We start from the raw sequence: 18,918 nt of genomic DNA on the forward strand, positions 1-18,918 counted from the left end.
GCTCCCAGCAGTGCTCTCCTAGAGCAGGGCAGGTGTAGAGCAGATTCTTCGCCTGAAAGCTTTATGGAATGAAGGGAAGAAGGCACATCCATGGTCCCTGGCCACCCCAGGAGGCCCCAAGTCCCCGGGCGTGAGGCCTGCGGGCGCCTGCAGGACTGTGGTGGTTCCTGAACGCAAAGACGGTGTTTACAGGTCCATCTTCTCTCCTCCCCCCTTCGTGGAACTTCCTGTAAGACCTCTGGGGAGCAGTCGGCACAGTCTAGGCACCAAAGCCCACCAAGGTCCCATTTTCACTGTTTCCCATGGCTCTAGTCAGGACTGGGCCTCCAAAAAGCCACCTGCACTCCTTAGTTCTGCTCCTGAAAGGCCCTGGGCAAGGAGCCGCAGGCCCTACTCTCTGGGTCCGGGATGTTGCAACACTGTGAGGGCCCCTCGCCGTATTTTAAAATGTCCTGTTCCTGCCTGTGTTCTCAGGTGAACTTAGATAAGTAGACAGTCTCAGACAAACCGGGACTCCGGGGCACTTTGAAACACTTGTAGCTTTAAACAGTGCCTTGTGTTTTAGGTGTCTTTACCTCAGGTGTTATTTAAAATGTCCCGATTTCATGAGCCTTCCATAAACTTCATCTTTATCTTTCCGCAGAATACAAACGGGACTGCAAAGCATCCTTTCCTCGGGTACGTGAACTCCCTCCACAAACCCTCCCGAGCTCCGTGGGGGACTGTCCCGCTGGAGGGTCTTCCTTGGTGCACAGCCCAGGAGGCCCGATTCTGAAAATGGCCTAGGTCTGTGGGGCCAGGGGAATGTGGCCACTGTGTTCTTACCACAGTCCAGGAGGCATCTGCCCGGATCCAGAAGGGCCGTCTCCTAGTCATAGGCTGTGCTTGGCAATACCCCCCCATAGAGGACTGCAGAGAGCGGGCTCCCGTGTCCGAAATGCTTACAACTTTGGGTGGTTCTGTAAGGGGTGGCATGGGGAGAACTGCCCCAGTGAAACTCCCCACGTTCAGAAATGCTGCCCGGAACTTATATAACGTGTATAGTTTTACAGACTGAGAACAATTGTTTTTAGTTCCTTTAAAATCAAGTTCCCATCTTGGAATATTTCTGCAGACTTTTTTTTTCTTCCCCCCCATAGTGGTGGAGAAAACCCCTTTGCTACTGTGAAACTCCGCCCGACGGTGACAAACGACCGATCAGCACCAATCATCCGATGAAAAGATGGCCAAGGCCGCCTCTGGACCTGATGTTCTCACTTGCACAGTGATAGGTGTGGTGCGCGCTGTAACTGTGTGACGCTTCACCAGAGGGAGGGCGCTGATTTCAAACGTTCTACTTGAGCAAATCAATGCATTTCCTCAATTTCACATAGTTGGGTTTGCACATTTCTGTCTTTAAAAAGATAAATTAGTTGAGTGACCAACTCAATCATTTAAAGTCTTTTTTTTCCTATTCTGTTCGAAAAGCAGTAAATTTGGTTCCAATCCTTACTGTATCATTTTTTTAAATACTCAGATTATTTTTTAAACAGTCTGTGCTTTTGGGACTGGCTTTCGGTGCCTACATGCAGGTGGGACCATGGTTTTATTTCATAAAGCACCTGCTCTGAAGTAGCATTGTGATGTTTATCTAGAGAAGAATCTTAAGCAATGTAAATTATGAAAATATTATATAAAATATAATTAACTTAAAATTATTAAATTTTTGTTTAGTCAAATGTGGAGCTACCCAAGATGGAGAAACCCCAGCCCTCCCTGCGATTAGGCCCAGCTGTAGAGTGCTGGGGTGTTCCGCCGTCCCTGTCACAGCCATGGTGCCGAGTACTTGAATAATTCCCCAGAGCTACTGGGTTGGGCAGTTCTGAGGCACCAACTAGAACGACCAATGAACACACACCTGCCAGGCCAGAGGGAAACCTGTGTGCCCAAGGAGTCCACGTGTGGCAGCCAGGGTGCTCTTGCTAAGCTAGTTGACCAAAGCTGTCTGTCGCTAACTTTGACACTTTCCCATCAGGTACTGAGGCAAGCAGGGCTCAGAGCCAGGCCCCCTGGGAGGGGCTGCCCTGTAGCTGAGACCCACCCTCAGGCGCCGGAACGCTGGGCTGCACTGGGAGGGTTCTCTGAGCGAGTGCATCGCTGGCTGTCAGGGATTAGGCCCTATTCCGGAGGTGGGGCAAATGACTGTCACCTTCAGGCCATTCCTGTGGGGGCAGGGAAGGCGGCTTGTTGCTCATATGCTCTTTTGCTCTTACCATAAATACTGTCCTTGTTCTATAAGCTTGAACCGGCCAAGGTCAACTGCAGGTAAAACCAGTGTGTGTGTGAACTTCAGGTTCATGGTCCTAGCCTCTTCCCGCCTGGGTCAGCTGGGGGGCTGATGACCAGGACTGTGTGAGGGCTCCCCCAGGATTGAGTCGGGCAGAGTGCAGGGGTCAAGCAGCACCCATCCTGAGCAAAGACGCTCCGATCAGATTAAGTGGCCCACTGCTCCTCTCACCGCTTAGGTAAGAGCAGGGTTCACAGAAGCCCATTCTTTTCAGCAGTGGGGAGGGGAGGGAGGTGCAGGTTTTACAGGGAGAAGGGGTAGGGGTAGGGGTGCTGCCTGGCCCCGCCTCCAGAGCTCCGTGCACGCTGCGATCCTCTGGCTTCACTGCAGCGGGCCCTGGATTAGTAGATGCAATTCAAGGGCCCACTGGACTCACCCAATCCATCTCCACCTTCAGACTGGACTACAGTGGTCACTTACCTGCCTTACACAGGATGGGAGGGCTTGCCTTGTCCTTGGCACTGAGGTGCATGCTCTGTAAATGTCAAGGTATTATGTTTCATTATAATAATAAACAAGAACTTGAAAACAAGAACGTTTTCTTGAGCTGTAAATGCCTATCAAGAAAAATAAAAGAACTGAAACCAGGTGGGGGGTACATCAGGCTAGTCTCTCTCGTGTTGAAATCCTCCGAAGCAAGGCTGACTTCTGCAGGCGGCAATGTGCACACTGAATAAGCAGAACCAGGGGGACAGTGGTATGAATCTCATTTATTTAAAACAATTCCTCACCTTCCTCAAACCGAAGACTGCAAAAAATAAAAGCAGTGCTTTTCTGAGTTGTCATTAACCCTGGGAGCAGTGCTGCCGCATGTCCACTCATGACCCGTCCATGAACCCGGCGTGCACATGCCAAGTCTATCCCACCTCCCTACAAAACGGTCCTGAAGCTTAATCGAGTAAAGCTATTGTACACGACATTTACATTAGAAAAAGACAGCGGGGTGCAGGAGCGCCAGGTGTGCTGTTCCCTTTAGGTAAAGTTGGCTCCACAGTTGGGACATCTTCGCTTCCTCAAGGCGAAACAGCAGATGAACCCAAAGGGGAACAAGACGATGGCCAGTAAGATGCCCAGGAAGGTGAAGGAGTCCTCCAGAACCCCAACTCTGCGGAGAGAGAGGGGGCTCGGGTTAGGATCCTCAGCCTGATGTCCCACCAGCCCTCAGGCGCGTCAGTGACAGTGTCCGAAAAGGCTGTCTCACCCGCCTTCAGCAGCCAGCCCTACCGCCCGCCATGTGCGAGGAAGGCAAGCTGCTGTCGGCCGCTACCAAGAAAAGGTGAAGGGAAAACTACCTGAAAGCTAGCGTCACTTACAAAGGCCAGGTTCAGCTGCCATGTAACCTGCCATGTTTTCTTTTACAAAAGAAAGCAGCAGCAAATGCTTGTTTCTATAATAATTCTTGCATCTCTGAAAACAGCAAAACCAAGAAAATCAAATCATTTAAGTATTTTTTTTCCCCAGTATTGAAAAGTTTTTAGTTATTATCCCCTGGAGGGAAATTCCAAAAACAGGAACAGTTCAGAATTGTTTGATTTTTGTATTTTGGGAGAAAGCGGCAGATTTTAGTGAAAGACTAAAATCAGCCATGTTCACACAATGCCTGAAAGGCTACTTATCTTGAGAAATTTCACCTCAAAGCTTCCTCTTAAGAAAAAAAGTCAAGTTTACCTTAATGTGCACAATCTATAATACCTAAGACACCCCAGAGACATCACCGAGATCAGGTGCCAATGAGCACAGGTCAGAGACCTGCACTCCACTCAAATCCAGGGTCCTTCTCAAAGGCCCCCAAAGTGAGGAGCAACAGCTGTGTGTGCAGCTCCACCCTGACTCCTTGGACTAGTTCTGGAAACAGCTGAAATTAAAATGAGACAACAGCGGGCTGAGCCAAATGAGAAATGCTTCACTGGGACCTGGGAGCTGGAGAAAGCCAGCAGGAACCAGTGCTCCCTGGGGGCTGGGCACCTGCAGCCCTGCCCGGCGAGCTGAGGGCAGCTGAGGGGGGAGCCCGGCCCTCCCTCCCACTGCTGCAATACCTCTGCACCCACTCCCACGCCCCCCCCCCCCCCCCCCCGTCCACCCCAGCAGCCTCCTCAGTGTTTCTGAAGCCACTTCTCTATCCACTCGGCCCCATCGGCAGCAAGTACTGCTAAGGATCCTATGCCCACAACATTCTGGAAGCAGCTGCTCTCGTTCTCCCACCGTGCACAGAGGAGGAAGGTTCAGCTTAATAAACGACCAAAAAAGGGTCAAGGTGAAACGCGCAAAACAGAGGGCTTCCTCCTCAAAACGCCAGAGCTGCTGCGGCGACGGCCCCTTCCCAGGAAGCCAGAACCGCGAGGGCTGCTACTGCTCACAGCTGTCAGCCTGCGCAGCTGGGGATCCCAGGGCAGCACCCACAGCCCCGCAGAGCAGGCTCCCAGCTGTGGGGACGAAAGCGGGACCTGCCTGCTCCCTGCTCCGCTGGGAGTTACAAAAAAACACACCAGACTAAGAGGAAGTCTGGTTCTCAACGGCTTAAAGAAAAAGTCACACTCAATTATCCACCTCCCACCCACCGAAGAGGGAAGTGCCTGAAACATCTACAAGGGACACAGTCCGTTCTAGAAGCGTTTCCCAAAGGTGCTCATCCTGAAACACTAGTCCCGCTGGCAAGATCTGCAGAAAGTAAGATGGAGGTTCTTTGGTCAGTTTTGGGAAACTGCCCGTCTTCCCCTCCTGGAGTCACTGCGTGCATTAGTTTAGAAAAGGCTCTGAAGTCCTGCAGCAAAGACACCTGTTTACCTTTGTTTCACCCTGTTTCCCACACTCATGGTGCCCTTGAGTCTGTGTGCTGACCAGCTGGACTAGAGCAAAGGCAGGCCAGGTCTAAGGGCCAGCGATCAACAGGCCTGGATTTGTGGCAGTTACCACTTCTTGTATTCTAAGGACTACAAAGGTCAGGCCACCACACTGTCCATCAGCCCTCCCCCGCGGCTGTGCAGGGCCCTCTCTCAGACCACACGTCAGGACAGGTGGCATAAGATCCAGCTGAAAAAGCACCTGAGGCCTGTTGCCAAAGTAGGGAATGGGGGCTTCAGCAAGGCCCTGAGCCACCAGCTGTGTCCCCACACATAGGTGGATGTGACAGGCTGCCCTCGGCTGAGAACAGACCTGCTCTCACAGTCCACAGTCACGGCCAACAGCTCCTACAACTACTGATACTAATCAGGCTGCTTTTGGGGGAGCTGGAAGTGGGCTGCTGGCCTCGGACCACTCAGCTCTGGCACCACGCCAGCTCCACGTCCTGCTTCCTCCTACAGCTGGAACCCTGAGAACCACATGGATTTGCACGTCCCGTTACAACATCCAGAGTGCAAAGCAAACCAGGCTCACACCCAAATCACCTGCACCAGCCAAGAACCTTCCAGAGGGGAAGCTTGCCCTCTGAAGGAATCACCAGGGTCCTTTCCCAGTGACCTTCTGGGGACCGACTACGTGGCTGAGCACTCACCTGGGCTGGACACTCCATATTACCTACCTGACAATCAAAACTGTTAAGAGGCAGAGCCTAGAACCCAGCCATCCGATCAAAAGCTCTGGAAAGTGCTGGGGGGAAGGAGGCTGGGGCAAGTCACCCCTCCCCTGTTGTCCCCTCAGTGCCCTCCAGGTGGTGTGGTCTCCCTGCAATGCTGTCTAGTGAACCAGCCCATGCAACTGTCCAGCCTGCTGGTTACTGTTGTCCTCTGGGGTCAAATGTCAAAGGGCAGCAGCCCCCACCTGCCTCTTCCCTTGTTTTCTATCCAGACCCCAAAACCCTAGTCTACACTGTCTAAAGCTGGAGGAAACCCAAGAGGGCTGGACACTCTCACCAAGGTCCTCAGTGCCAGGAGACCAGCCCCACCTGAGCATGGATTCCCAGTGGCCACCAAACCAGCCTCAGGAGGCCCACACCAACCATGCTCTGCCCCTGGAGCTGCTTGGTGCCTCAGGAGCCCCCTGTGGTATTTTCTGCCCAGATTCATCACTTACTCCAGCCAGAGCTAGTTGGCACAGCAGGCTGCCCCTTCTGATGCTCTTAGTCAGGAGCAAGGGTTTGAGACCTACAAGACCACACCCCACACACCCTTCCCCAGCCCTGCCTACCCAGAGCAGGAAGGTGGGGACCTTGCTGCCCGCATTCAGCAGGCTGCCCATGTCCCCGGGAGAGCCAGGGCGTTTCCCTTCAGTAACAAGGGAGCTGAGCAGAACCTCATTCCTGCCAGCAAGTCCATGACTGGCCCGAACCACCTTCCTCCAAGAGCCCAGGCCCAGGCCCAAGAGCGAGTGACCAGGGACTGGAAACCTGTCTGCCCAGCCAGCAGGAGGCTCTGAGCACAGGGTCTGTCCTCAGGTGCCACACCTGCCACTGGAGTCTACACCTCTTACCTACAATTCCAAATGCCAGAAAGCTCTGAAAGCAGAACTTTAAGTTTGCAGCACTGACCTAGCAGCCACGTGTGAACCGAACCTGTTTATGCACCTAAAGAGAATATTTGTGTCCTGCTGCAGAAATAGTAATGTTTTGACTACAGGCACTGCCCCAGACCTCAAAAGCAGTATTGGCTTAATTTAGTTTTTTAAAATCCAAAATTTTCTGGGTTGAGAAATATAGCCTGGTCTCTAGGCCAATTCTGATGCAGCAACACACACCCTGGTATCCGTTCCTGTGGAGCCCCATGGGAGTGAGGGGACCCCTGCCCCAGGGAAAGACATGCTGTCCTCCTATCAGCCTCTGCCAAACAGCCCGCACTCTTCCTCTGACAGCCGCAATCAGTCCCAGATGAGTGAGTTTCAGCTCTTTGACAACTGGCTCAGAATCCAAACGGAGCAAGTGGCTTCAGCTGTGGCTGAAGGCCCCGCCCCCATTCTTGAGCAATGGGCCACATGGAAGCTGCAGAATTAGAGAATTGACTAATTCTGAAAACCCTTACTAACTCCTGACTCTGACCTTCCAGAGAAAGCAGCCACTCCATTCCACTGCCATCCCGGGGCAGGTCTGGGTGGGCCTCCAAAGTGAACAAGACAGAGGCCCTGCAGCCCAGAGCATCCCAAGGCCAAGCGCCCCACCCTCACCACCTGTGGTCCTCATGGCAACCCCGCCCAGGTACCATCCCTGCCCTTACCGGAAGCTGGAGCCCAGAGGAGGGAGAGCCCTGTTCAGGCATCAGTGGTGTGGTTGGGAGCAACCCACCCGCCATGGCCTTCGACTTCCTCGCCCCAGGCAGTTAGTGTTCTGGCGCCAGCCACCCTCCCTGTTCATCCGAACTCACTCACTGTGTAGCACAGGGTAGCTCGAGGCAGCATCCAGCCCTGGGAGCAACCCCAGACCAGGCATCACAGGACAGCCTCCTCCAGGAGGACTTCCTCCAGGTGGCCCAAGGCCTGGGGCCCAGGGAGGCGATACCCCAAAGCACCCAGCCGGCCCCCTTCAGAGACCACGTTCCATCTCCTCCCTCAGCAATGGGAGGCACATCTGCCTTGTCTGGCGCACTGTTCAGGACCTCCACAGAGCCACCAGCTGCCCGGGGCAGTTGTGAACAAGCCCAATGACCAGGTAGCCTCAGGCCTCAGGAAGAGAGTAGGCCAGGGCAGAGGACCCGGGGTCTTCCATGGTCCCCAATCGGTGGGGGCTGAGCCTGAGGTTAGGAACTCACAGAGGTGCACTAGCAGCCAGATCTGCCAGGGACTCACTGTGGCCCACTCAGGAGTAGCCAGACTAGAGACCCGGAGCGCTACCTGGAGGGCCAACAGGTTAAAAGCCAGCCCTGGGCCCCATGGTTGGTCTGTACAACTTGCCTAGTACAACCCAGGACACAAGTCCCTACTCATTTGTCTGCTGCTCCCCCCTCAGGCCAGGGAGAGCCCACAGGGCTGTGAGATGGGAAGGGCCCATCCTGGCAGCCTGTTTTCTAGCCAGTCCAGGCACAGCCAACTCCCCAAGGCCCTGTCACAAATAGGTCCCCTCCTCTCATGAGCAATCCACACTCCACCTTGGTACCCTGTGCCCTGTGTCACGCACTCGAAGCCTGCCTCTGCCTCCCAGAACTCTCCCAGGGTCACCAGCAGCACCCATGCTGACCACCCATGCCACATCCTGGACCCTGAGAGCTGTTCCTTGAGCCTCTGATCTTGGCTTCCAAGAGCCCACTTGTTCCTGGATTTCCTCCTACCCTTCTGGTCACCCCCAAAACTAAATACCCAATGATGCTCAGCCAGTGTGGGCGGGGGAGCCTGGTGTTGGCCAGGCCCTATGCCTACTGCTTTTGTCACATTCCAGCCTCTGATCCCTGCTGCTCAGGGCCTTCTCAACAGGCTGCCCCATCACAGCCCAAGGTGAGCCCAGCAGGCCTGGATCCCAGACCCAAGGTTCTGCCACCTCATCCTGCATCTAGGGACAGCCACGTCCCCACAAGAGAACCAGTTCAGAGGCCATAGCCAGGGTAAGATGAGCACATGCTCACCTGCTAGAGTCTGAAGAAATGCCCATGCAGTCGGCTAACAAGGGAGGATGGTGGAGTCAGGCTGCTTAAGGAAAGGCTGGAAGAGGGCAAAGTGACAAGTGACACAGACCTCTTACGCCAGACCTCACTCAGGAAACTGCAGCCGTGTGACTTCAGCAAATTCCTGCCAAACTGCCAGGAGGGAAAGGGACGGCGCTTGGCGGGCTGGATGGAAAGGGAGGCAGCAGTGTGGTCATTGAGAAGTGGCCTGTATCCCAACCCTACGATGCCAGGCAGACAGTGGCTGCACTGGACTGAGCCCAGGGGAAACCTCTCCATTCTCCCAGAGAGGACCCTCCCCGGGGCCCCGCACCCGCACCCCAAACCACAGCGGCGCTTCCTCAGAAAGCACCCGGCCTCTCCCTCCTTGGTTCTGCCCAGCTCCCTTGCCCAGCCCCAGCCCACTGGCCAGCCATGCCCATCCCCCACCCCCACCCCCACTGCTGCAAAGGCAGAGGGCTAAGGGGCCTCCCCCTCTCCAGCAGGAAGGGCAGAGACACTCCCGTGGGAGGAACCAAAGTTCAGGGAAGGACCCTTACTGCTAGCACCCATCCTCAGCCCAGACGGGAGGGCCCACAGGAGGACATGCCTCAGAGGCAGTCAGAGTGTTTGGTCCCAACTCGCTCCCTCAAACTTGTTCTCAGAGCACCCTCTCCTTCTCACTGCCTTCCACCTACCACCCAGAGGCAGGAAGACAGTGCTCCAAGAAGGAAGAAGCCCGGTTCCAAATGCAGAAGCCCCTGCCCTCGGCCCAGCGAAGACCCTCCCCATAGAGCAGAGAACAGAGCCCGACCTTGGTCCACATTCGGAATGATTAGGGGCTGTGGGGCAGAAGCCACAGGCCTCAGAAATGACACAGCTCCCACTTTAGGGAAAGGGAGGTATCGGGAAATGCTCCCTGACCTGGCAGCAGCCCGCTAGTGGCCTGGAAGCTTCACAGCCCTGAAGACATCTCAGCCTTGGCTCCCAGCCTCCACTGGCCACAGGGGCCTTGTTGCTGGTGGGTGTCCACTCCTCTGAACTCAGGGGCATGGGCCAATGAGAGCCTCACAGACCATCCCATCAGGTATCCCCATTTCCCAGATAGGAAAACAGGCCTAGCTGGTAGCTGCCAGGGCCAGAATCTGAACCCATCTCCCCTGGCAGGCTGGGCACTGCTAGAAGGTGGCAGTGAGACATGGCAGGGAGACATTGAAACCCCAGCCAGATCCCTCTGCTCCCGGCACGTTCCTGATCCTCCTTGAATTTGTCAGCCTGAAACCCCTGCTTAAAATGCAAATGACTTAAAAGACCCTGCTCCAAAAAGTAGGCCCTTGGAATCCTCCAGCTAGGCTGAGTGGGAACAGAAGAGCCGTGCACGCACCTGGGCTAAGCACCCAGGGCCAGCGTCCACCAAATACAGCAGGTTTCCCATCACCTGCCTCTTCGTGTAACTAACCAGGATTCCAGGTGGCTCTCCCCACATGGGACGGAGCCTTGACTCTTGCCCTGCCCAGAAGCACAGGACCAGCCTCCAAGTCCATGTTCCCTCTACTCCAAGCCCACCCATGTACCTTTAAACCTCAACAGCTCTGATGCCCCCTAGTGCCACGTGGAGAGAGGGGCACTGAGGAGAAGGCCAATTGTCTGCTCTCCTCTCCCTCCCCCTTCACATTTTCCAAAGGCCTAACTTTCACCAGCTGTGTCAGAAAAGACACCCTTTCTGGGTTTGCACATGGGGTTCCCTGGCTGGCACACAGCTCCAGGGGCTCTCCGCTGCCCACAGCCCCCTTTATTAGACACACGGTTGCTCTGGGAGTCCAGTCTTTGGCCTCTATCTGTCATGCCCTCCCTCTTTCCAAGCCCTGGCCTCCCACACAGCTGTCCCCTGTGAGTCTGAAATCATTCACTTCCCTTTGACTCGACTCTGGCCCTTCTAGATGTGCTTTTGAAATTAAGTCTAAGTGTAAACCAGGGTTTCTCAATCCCATCTCAGAGGCTTGAACTTCCTCCTCCAACAGAAAAAACGGCAGTGCCAACCTGCGCCGACTTTCTAAACTGTCGGAGCACTCGAATCCACCAAGGGCAGGGACCAAGTCTCATCTGAATTCGAATCCTCAGGACTCACACAGAACAAGCATCTCGCTAGCTGCATCTCAGGCCCTACATGTCACTAGAAGATTGTGGATGCTCCAGCTCAAGGATACAACAAATCCCTCCTGCCCAGGAGGAGTCATGGATTTCCACCCTGATTCAGCTAACCGCCCTCTGTGCATGGAGCAGTGTTTACAGCTGCAGCTCTCCTGGCCCCTACGACTCAGGCTTCTGGAACACACGACCACCCTGCCCGCATACTTAAGACAGCCCCTTCCCTGGGAAAGAGAACCTCCCATCGCCTTCCAGAGAACCTGGGATGCAAAACAGTCAGTTCAACTGTTAACATTTCTGCATCCCACTCACTTGGGACTCAGCGGCCCAAAGCACCCAACTCTCCAAGAAACAGAACCCACCTCACCTGCCACACGAAACATGTTCAGACCCAGGCTAACTGAACCCACTCTTGCCCATCACAGCTTGTCCCAGGGCCAGACTGACCCACCCCAACGACTCTGCCTGTGTAAGGTTCTGGGTGTGTGTGTTCCCGGAGGCTTCTGGGGGCAGCCCCCAGGCCTGCGACATACCTGCAGACTGGGCAGCCGCCGACGACGACGATGGAATTGGCAGGGTACCGGGTGACATTTCGACTGTGGATGTTGTAGACCCTGGGGTGGTGGGTGGGTATCCCTGCGGACAGGAAGGCACATCAGAAGAGGGCAGGGAGGACCATCTGGGGAGCTGGGGAACTGCTCCCGCCCTTCCTCCCCCGCCACGAAAAACTCTCCTTTTCAAAATCAAGACCACAGCTGCCCTCGCTAAGTGCCTCCCGGGGGCTTCATTGGGTGCTGGAGTGCAGGCTGAGCCTCGTTAATAAAGTTCATCTGAACCGGGCCGCGACGCTTCCCGGGAAGGGCGGGCCTCGTGCGCGCAGCCCCAGGTGCGCCGAGGGCACGCGGGCAGCGCCCAGGCGCCGGGCCCGACGGCGGCCCCCCGCAGCCCTTCCCGCGGCCGCCCGACGCGGGCCCCGCGCTCCCGACACCGCGCCGTCCGGGGCAGCGCCCGGGGAAAGTTGGTCTCGGGGTTAAAGGTCGCCGCAGGACTCGGACCCGAGTTGGCTCCGGGGCGCCCCGCCCGCTCGGCCCGCCCCCGGCCCCGGCCCCGGCCCCGGCCCCGCCCCCGGAGCCCGCGCCCCTGCCCCGCGCCCGGGCCCGCGGCCCCCGCCCGCCCCGCCCGCCGGCCCACCTGCGACGAGGTAGGGGTAGGGCGGCGGCGGGGGCGCGGCGGGGATGGCGCCGTAGCCGGGCGGGCCGCACGCGAAGTCGCCCTGGCCGGCCTCCAGGTTGTAGGCGGGCGGCCGGTCCTGCAGCAGGGGCTTGTGGTCCATGGCGGGCGGCGCCCACCGCGCCGGCCCCGTCCTGCTCCCGCGCCCGCGCCGGCTCCCGCGCCGCCTCCGGCTCCCGCTCCGCCTCCGGCTCCCGCTCCGGCGCCGACTCGGCCTCGCGCTCGCGGGGACACCCGGACGGCGCGGCGGCGGGTCCCGCTCCTGGCGGGCGGCGGCGGGACGGCCCCTCTCGCGGGTGGCGGGCGGGCTTCCCGTCCGCGCCTCCCCCCGCCGGTCACAAGACGCGGGTCACGTGGCCCCTCCCGGCGGGGGTGCGGCGCGGGGCGGGGCCGACGGCGTCTTAAAGGGGCCGCCGGCGGGCCACCTGTTGGCCGTGACCCGAGGCGCCTTCCGCCTGGGCTCCCCGCCTGGCATCTGTTGCTCCCAGATCTGCCACCTCGACACTCACACACACACATACACACTCACACACATACACATGCACACAGATACATATACACTCACACTCACACACATACACATGCACACAGATACATATACACTCACACTCACAAACACACACACACATATACATATACACTCACACTCAGACACTCACACACATACACATGCACACAGATACATATACACTCACACTCACAAACACACACACACATATACATATACACTCACACTCAGACACTCACACACATACACATGCACACAGATACATATACACTCACACACACACACATATACACTCACACATACATGCACACAGATACATATACACTCACACTCACACACACACACACATATACACTCACACATACATGCACACAGATACATATACACTCACACTCACAAACACACACACATATACACTCACACACATGCACACAAATACATATACACTCACACATACACACACACATACACATGCACACATACATATACACTCACACACACACTCATACACTTACACTCATATACATGCACACACACATGCACTCACACACATACACACACCCTCACACACACATACACTCTCTACACTCACATGCACACACACACAGATGCCCGCAGAGGCTGCACTGGAGTCCTGTCCTTCATGACCTTCGAACCCCAGCCCTACTCTAGGGCTGGTCCACCCATCTCTGAGAACACCGGGAATCCTAGAGCTCAAGTCCACCCACCAGGGGGCAGGGACCTGGGCCAGGATGGCCTGGAGGAGGGTCCTGGCTGCACAAGTTCCTAGGCTGCCCCCTGGATGTCACTGCTCCTGGGCAGAAGGACCAGGGCTCCACATTCTGAGCAACCCAGCATCCCAATCAGGACATACCCAGGGTCAGTGGAAGCACAAAGTCCTGCTGGAAAAAGCCAGGGTTGTGTCTGAACCCAGACTGTTCCCCTTAGCTGGGGATTTTTTGACAAATCAAATTAGGTGATTTATAGTACTGATTACAAATAACTCCCCCATTAGGGACAAAAACCCCTAAATACTGGGCACCTACTGTGTGACAGGACAGGCACTGTCCCACCTTTTTTCCTCCGTTTTGGTAATTCTCACAGCAACTCAGGAGGTACTTATTCCTAATTTACAGACTAGCGACTGGGGCTCAGAAGAGGGGAAGTGTCCTACACTTGATCAAGGAGATCACTCTGTCAGGCTCCCTCACTGAAGCACTTTTGTTGTTAGACTTAATGCTTAATGGGTTTGTAACAACACTTCAAAAAGAAAGATCTGCAGCCCTGGCCAGTGTGGCTCAGTGGTTAGAGCGACAACCTATATATCGGAGGGTCTCGGGTTTGATTCCTGGTCAAGGGCACATAGTCGGGTTGCAGGTTCCATCCCTGGCCCCAATTGGGGTGCATGCCAGAGGCAACCAATCAATGTCTCTCGCACACCCATGTTTCCCTCTCTCTTCCCCTCCCTTCCACTCTCTCTAAAAACCAATGGGGACAAAAATATATCCTCAGGCAAGGATTAACAACAACAACAACAAAACAGAAAGAGAGAAATCTGCAAGCTTGAGGCCCCTCACATTTGTAGCTCCTCTGAACCCTCCAGGACCTTCTGTAACGTTTGCTGGGCCCATCCTTTCTCACGTGGCCTGCATTTTGACCTAGCTCGGGGACAACTGCAGCTCCTCTCAGACCCAGCCTGACTTTCAATTTCTCGTAACAGACCAAGGTCAACTAAAGCTCGGGCCCTGTGGCCAATTCAACTCAAAAGCAAGCAACCCTACTGGGCTGTTACAGCTCCAGTGTTACAGTAGCGCCAACCACCAAAGGCTTTGGTGTGAACTGAAAGCGGCTCCTGAAAACACTTACATAGAGAGAAATACCCACCCCCGGTCCCTGATTGGTCCATTTTCATGCAAATAAGGACTCCAAATTCTCAGCTTGGTCAAAGAGCACTGTCCTGATTGGTCGGAATGGAGTTGCTCCTATTGCTCAGTGAAAATGCTAATGAGGATGTAGTTGTGCAGCTCTGATTGGGTGGGGAAAGTCTCAGTCCTATTGGCCCAGTTTTGATCCTAGGAGCTCTCTCATAAGGAAGGGTCAGCTCAGCTGGGCTGGGAGACACTGGGGGAAGCCTGGCTGCTGTTTGTAGGTTTTCTCCTGAAATGCAGAGTACATGAGGGACCTTTGTAAACAGTGGCCCCAGACTCTGGTTATTAATTTGAGTCCAATTAACCATGAGGAGTCCTTTTGGGCAGGTATATTCTCCTCAGCGTCAACATCATCGTATTTCTTTATCACAGGTTCAGCTCCTCAAAGCCCATTCCCATCGTCCTGCCAATCCTGTGGTGCGGGCCAGGTAAGGGCCTGGCTAGCATTAGGGGACGGCCAGGTCAAGAATGGAGACTGGCTGAGAGTGGGTCAGCCAAGGTCCTGGCCTGGAGTGGCATGGTGTGGCATGGTCGTGGGCTCCTCAGAGCAGCCGTGAGAGATGAACCATAGGGTCAGAGCAGCTGAAAGTGAGAGCCCCTGCCAACGAAAACTGGGGTGCAATTCCATGCCATGCTTTATCATCCAGTGCAAGGAGAAGTGGGCTCAGGTCAGACCTCCTAACACCTGGACAGGTGTGAACACCCATATGCAGGCCCCTGTCCTTTCCTGCCTTGCAAACTGCTAACAAGCAGTGTCAGCTAGATCATTAATGTCCTTCCCTGCCAAACTAAAGTAAGGTGGCCGCTGTCCCTTCAGTTTCATGGTTAATTTTCCCTCCCTCACAGGCTGTTTGCTAATCAAACTCCACAAAATCTGTAGCCTCTAGCTCCCTTCTCTTCCAAAAATTGATTTCCCCCCAGCAGAGCCCCCAGCTTGGAAATTTGTATTAGTGAACGATACTGTGTGGCTTGGGCATTTCCCAGCCTCACTTTGATGAAGGCTGCCCACTGACTCAGCGTAGGTCCCTCCCCTTCATTCATCCAGCAAACTGAGTGTGACCTGCCATCCCATGTTCCACGAGGAAGGCCTGGGGGGACAAAGATGACTGACTGGGGACACAAAAAAGGAACAGTCAGACAATAAACTCATGAGAGCAGTGCAGCAAGAGGGTTAGAGGTGCCTGTGAGCTCTGGGCACCTTAGAGTGCCAGGGAGGAAGCCCCACCTGGAAGGCCAGCGGTGACTTGGCCTGCGGGACCAGGGGACAAGCATTCCGGGCAGAGTGAATTGCAGTCCTAACGAGCAAGCCACAGCCCACTACCTGCCAAGACTCTGAGTCACTTGTTGTGGCTGGAGCCCAGGGAGCATCTCCAGGAGGCAGGGGTGGGGCTGGTTGGGGGGAAGAAGAAGAAGGCAGGTGGGCCCAGATATTGGAGGTGGGATGGCATCCTGTACAAGCTTACAGCAGAATTGCCCAGAGTTTAAACAGGGAGGAGCATCAGGTCTGCATATTAGAACAGTGACTTTGGCATCAGTGTAAAGAGTAAAGGAGCAGGGGCAGCCCGGCTGGCATTGCTCAGTGGTTGAGCATCGACCTAGGATCCAGGGGGTCACGGTTCAATTTTGGTCAGGGCACATGCCTGGGTTGCGGGCTCAATCCCCAGTTGGGGGCGTGTAGGAGGCAGCTGATTGGTGATTCTCTCTCTTCCTCTCTCTGAAATTAATAAAGATATATGTTTTTTTAAAAAGGAGCAGGGGCATTGAGGAGGAAGGGCCAGCCGCCAGAGGGAGAGGAGAGGAAAGGTGTGTAGAGGTTAAGAGCCCATTGAGACTTGGTGACCTCCTGGGTGGATGGGGAAGACTCAGGATGCTCAGGTTTCCCTCCTGGGTGGATGGGAAAGACTCAGGATGCTCAGGTTTCCAGCTTGGGTGTCAGTGGTGCTAGAGCCTGGATGTGGATCAGAAGCAGCGAGCTGGAGGGGGAGGGGTGGGGAGGCCGGGCTCCAACCCACCTGGTGAGTGCAAATCCCCAAGTGACCCCTAACCGAAGGAGGGCACCTGCAGGAAGGTATCTGTGAAGCAATGTCCTATGATAAAGTTCTGAGACAACCTCAGCGGCGAACAGCGGTCCTCCCCCTTGACAAATATTTTGCAGCACATACTTTGCCCAGGAAGCAACAAAGCTGGCGACACTGCCTCGTGGGGCCCACACTCCACACTCTAACGGGGTGGGGGTGGTGTTGGAAAGTGGTAAGCGCTGCGGGGGGGGGGGGGGAGGAGGGTGTAAAAGGAGCAGGGTCAAGGACAGAGTGAGGTGGACAAGGCGGTGCAGTGGCCTGCGATTTTACATGGGTGTCGGAGTGGGCAAGTCAAGGTGAGCAGAGCCTGGAGGGGGCCAGGAGGACCAGCTTTTGCGTGTTTGCTAGTTTGTTTTAAGGGGAGGGGAAGTAACAGCATGTTGATAAGCCGGTGGGAACAATCTGATCCAGAAAGGGAAGGAGGCAGCCTAGGGGAATGGGGTCCACGGCCTGGAGGGTCAGCACCCCCAGGACTGGGGGAGAGGGCGGGGCAGGGGCACCAGGACAGGTGGGCAGCTGGAAGGTGGGGGCTGCTCGCTCCTGATTGCTGGTTTTCTGTATGAGACAGGAAGCAGGTCAGCGCTGAGACCGAGGACAGGAGAGGGAGTGTGGGGTTTGAGGAGGGAGGAGAGGGTGTGAGTCACGAGGATGGGGCTTGATCAGGCTGGAGAGCCACGCTCCGGGCGTAAGAGCTGACTGAGGCCTGTGGAGCGCACTGCAGAGGGAGACGGGGGCACCCTCGCCTGCAGCTCACTCTACGTCTCGGTTCTCCCTCCGGCCATCCCATGAAGTAGGCATTGATTGCCCCCAACAGCCTGATGAGGAAACTGAGGCACAGAGAGGCTTCCTAACCTTTCTGAGGACTCCCAGCCAGGAAAGGTGACTCGTCAGATCCCAGAACGAGCACACGGGACCCTAATTATCACAGAGCACTACCTCCGTGCAAAGCGCACAAGAAAAGCCAGGTTTGCCGATTTTAACAGAAATGCATTCCTGCTGAAGGAGGTGGAACACACCTTCCTCTGCGCCTATTTTTCAGTTAGCTGAAATTCTGCTCTGCATCTACTTTTATACCATGCCCACATGAAAACAGATTTTAGCACTGCCATTTCCATAACAGCGAGTGAGTCTCATTTCAACTGCTGTGTGTACATGTTCGTGCTGGGAGCATTCAGCAGGGGACCTGACCTGGTGGGGCAGTGGAGCCAGAGGAAGTAAGAACCAGGAGCATGCCCTTCCTGGCAGGCTTGAGAAGTGCTGATAACCCGTCACATGAGCCTCTTGCACATTCAAGCTGGGACCTCACATGGTTGGGATTGTGGCAAAAAAAAAAAAAAAAAAGGAAGACAATATCATTTCCAAATCCAAGGCTGCAACCAATTACAAGTGCCCAGCTCAGAGAAGGCCCTCACCAAATATTTGCTGAATGTTTGCTAAGTGTTTATCTTAGATAATCACTGAGTTTTATGGTAAGCCTTACAATTCTACTAGGCAAATGTTTCTGAATATTTTATAAATTAAGCACAAACATTTCTACATGACATACAACTTCATGCCAACTCCCACGGTAAATCCTAGCACAAGTAACATATATGTTTCTATATTAAAACCTGGCCTTAGCCGGCTTGGCTCAGTGGTTAGAACGTTGGCCCTCGACTGAAGGGTCTCAGGTTCAATTCCGGTCAAGGGCATGTACCTCTGCTGCAGGCTCGATCTCCAGCCCCAGTTGGGCACGTGTGGGAGGCACCCAATCAATATGTCTCTCTCACATGGGTGTTTTTCTCCCTCCCTCTCTCTCTCTCTCTCCCTTCCTCCCGCCCTCCCTCCCTTCCACTCTCTCTGAAGAGCAATGGAAAAAATACCCTCCAGTAAGGATTAAAAAAAAAAAAGTAATAGTCTAAACAATTTTTAAAAATCTGTACTACACCCTCCATTCTCTAGGAGGTGGTCCTCACTCCAATTCTGCCCCGTGGACCACACTTACTTGTGCAATGACATCTAGAAAGCATCTCTATAATTTTCTAGCTATTCTCACAAGAACAGAGAGTAAATTCAGGATAGCAAGCTTATGGCTGAATACGTTTCCAAGCAGCTGTACTCAAAAGCCCTGAAAGCCTTGCAGTGTTCACAGGTGTCCTGGCCTGCAGACTAGTAAGAGGCTCAAACGCGGACATCAACACGTTTGTGGCCATAACACACA

At 54.9% G+C, this 18,918-nt stretch overlaps 2 protein-coding genes across 2 annotated transcripts in view; one reads left to right on the top strand and one right to left on the bottom strand.

Annotated features, from left to right (window-relative positions):
- The window catches only part of BAIAP2L1 (BAR/IMD domain containing adaptor protein 2 like 1), a 42,581-nt gene extending 41,093 nt beyond the window's left edge, over positions 1–1,488 (top strand). Inside the window, exons 13-14 of the mRNA XM_087816194.1 lie at positions 644–678; positions 1,140–1,488. Coding sequence (XP_087672320.1) covers positions 644–678; positions 1,140–1,218 — 114 coding nt within the window. The 3' untranslated portion in view covers positions 1,219–1,488. The remainder of the gene's footprint in view (positions 1–643; positions 679–1,139) is intronic.
- A 1,528-nt stretch (positions 1,489–3,016) lies between these two features.
- Positions 3,017–12,334, bottom strand: BRI3 (brain protein I3). Its single transcript, XM_087816989.1, has 3 exons — positions 12,166–12,334; positions 11,508–11,610; positions 3,017–3,431 (listed from the first exon to the last, which is right to left on the bottom strand). The coding sequence occupies exons 1-3, from the start codon at positions 12,305–12,307 to the stop codon at positions 3,299–3,301; spliced, it is 378 nt and encodes a 125-aa protein (XP_087673115.1). The 5' UTR covers positions 12,308–12,334; the 3' UTR covers positions 3,017–3,298.
- Between the last annotated feature and the right edge of the window lie 6,584 nt (positions 12,335–18,918).

This window comes from Miniopterus natalensis, chromosome 4 (assembly GCF_054644295.1).
Source record: "Miniopterus natalensis isolate mMinNat1 chromosome 4, mMinNat1.hap1, whole genome shotgun sequence".
Taxonomy (NCBI): Eukaryota; Metazoa; Chordata; class Mammalia; order Chiroptera; family Miniopteridae; genus Miniopterus; species Miniopterus natalensis.

Bases quoted from the DNA above. Each gene is read 5' to 3' on its own strand.
- BRI3 (XM_087816989.1), bottom strand. From the start codon at position 12,307: ATGGACCACAAGCCCCTGCTGCAGGACCGGCCGCCCGCCTACAACCTG. The intron at 11,611-12,165 runs GTGGGCCGGCGG...TCCTGTCCGCAG, and splicing joins CTACCCCTACCTCGTCGCAG to GGATACCCACCCACCACCCC. The intron at 3,432-11,507 runs GTATGTCGCAGG...CTCTCTCCGCAG, and splicing joins GGCGGCTGCCCAGTCTGCAG to AGTTGGGGTTCTGGAGGACT.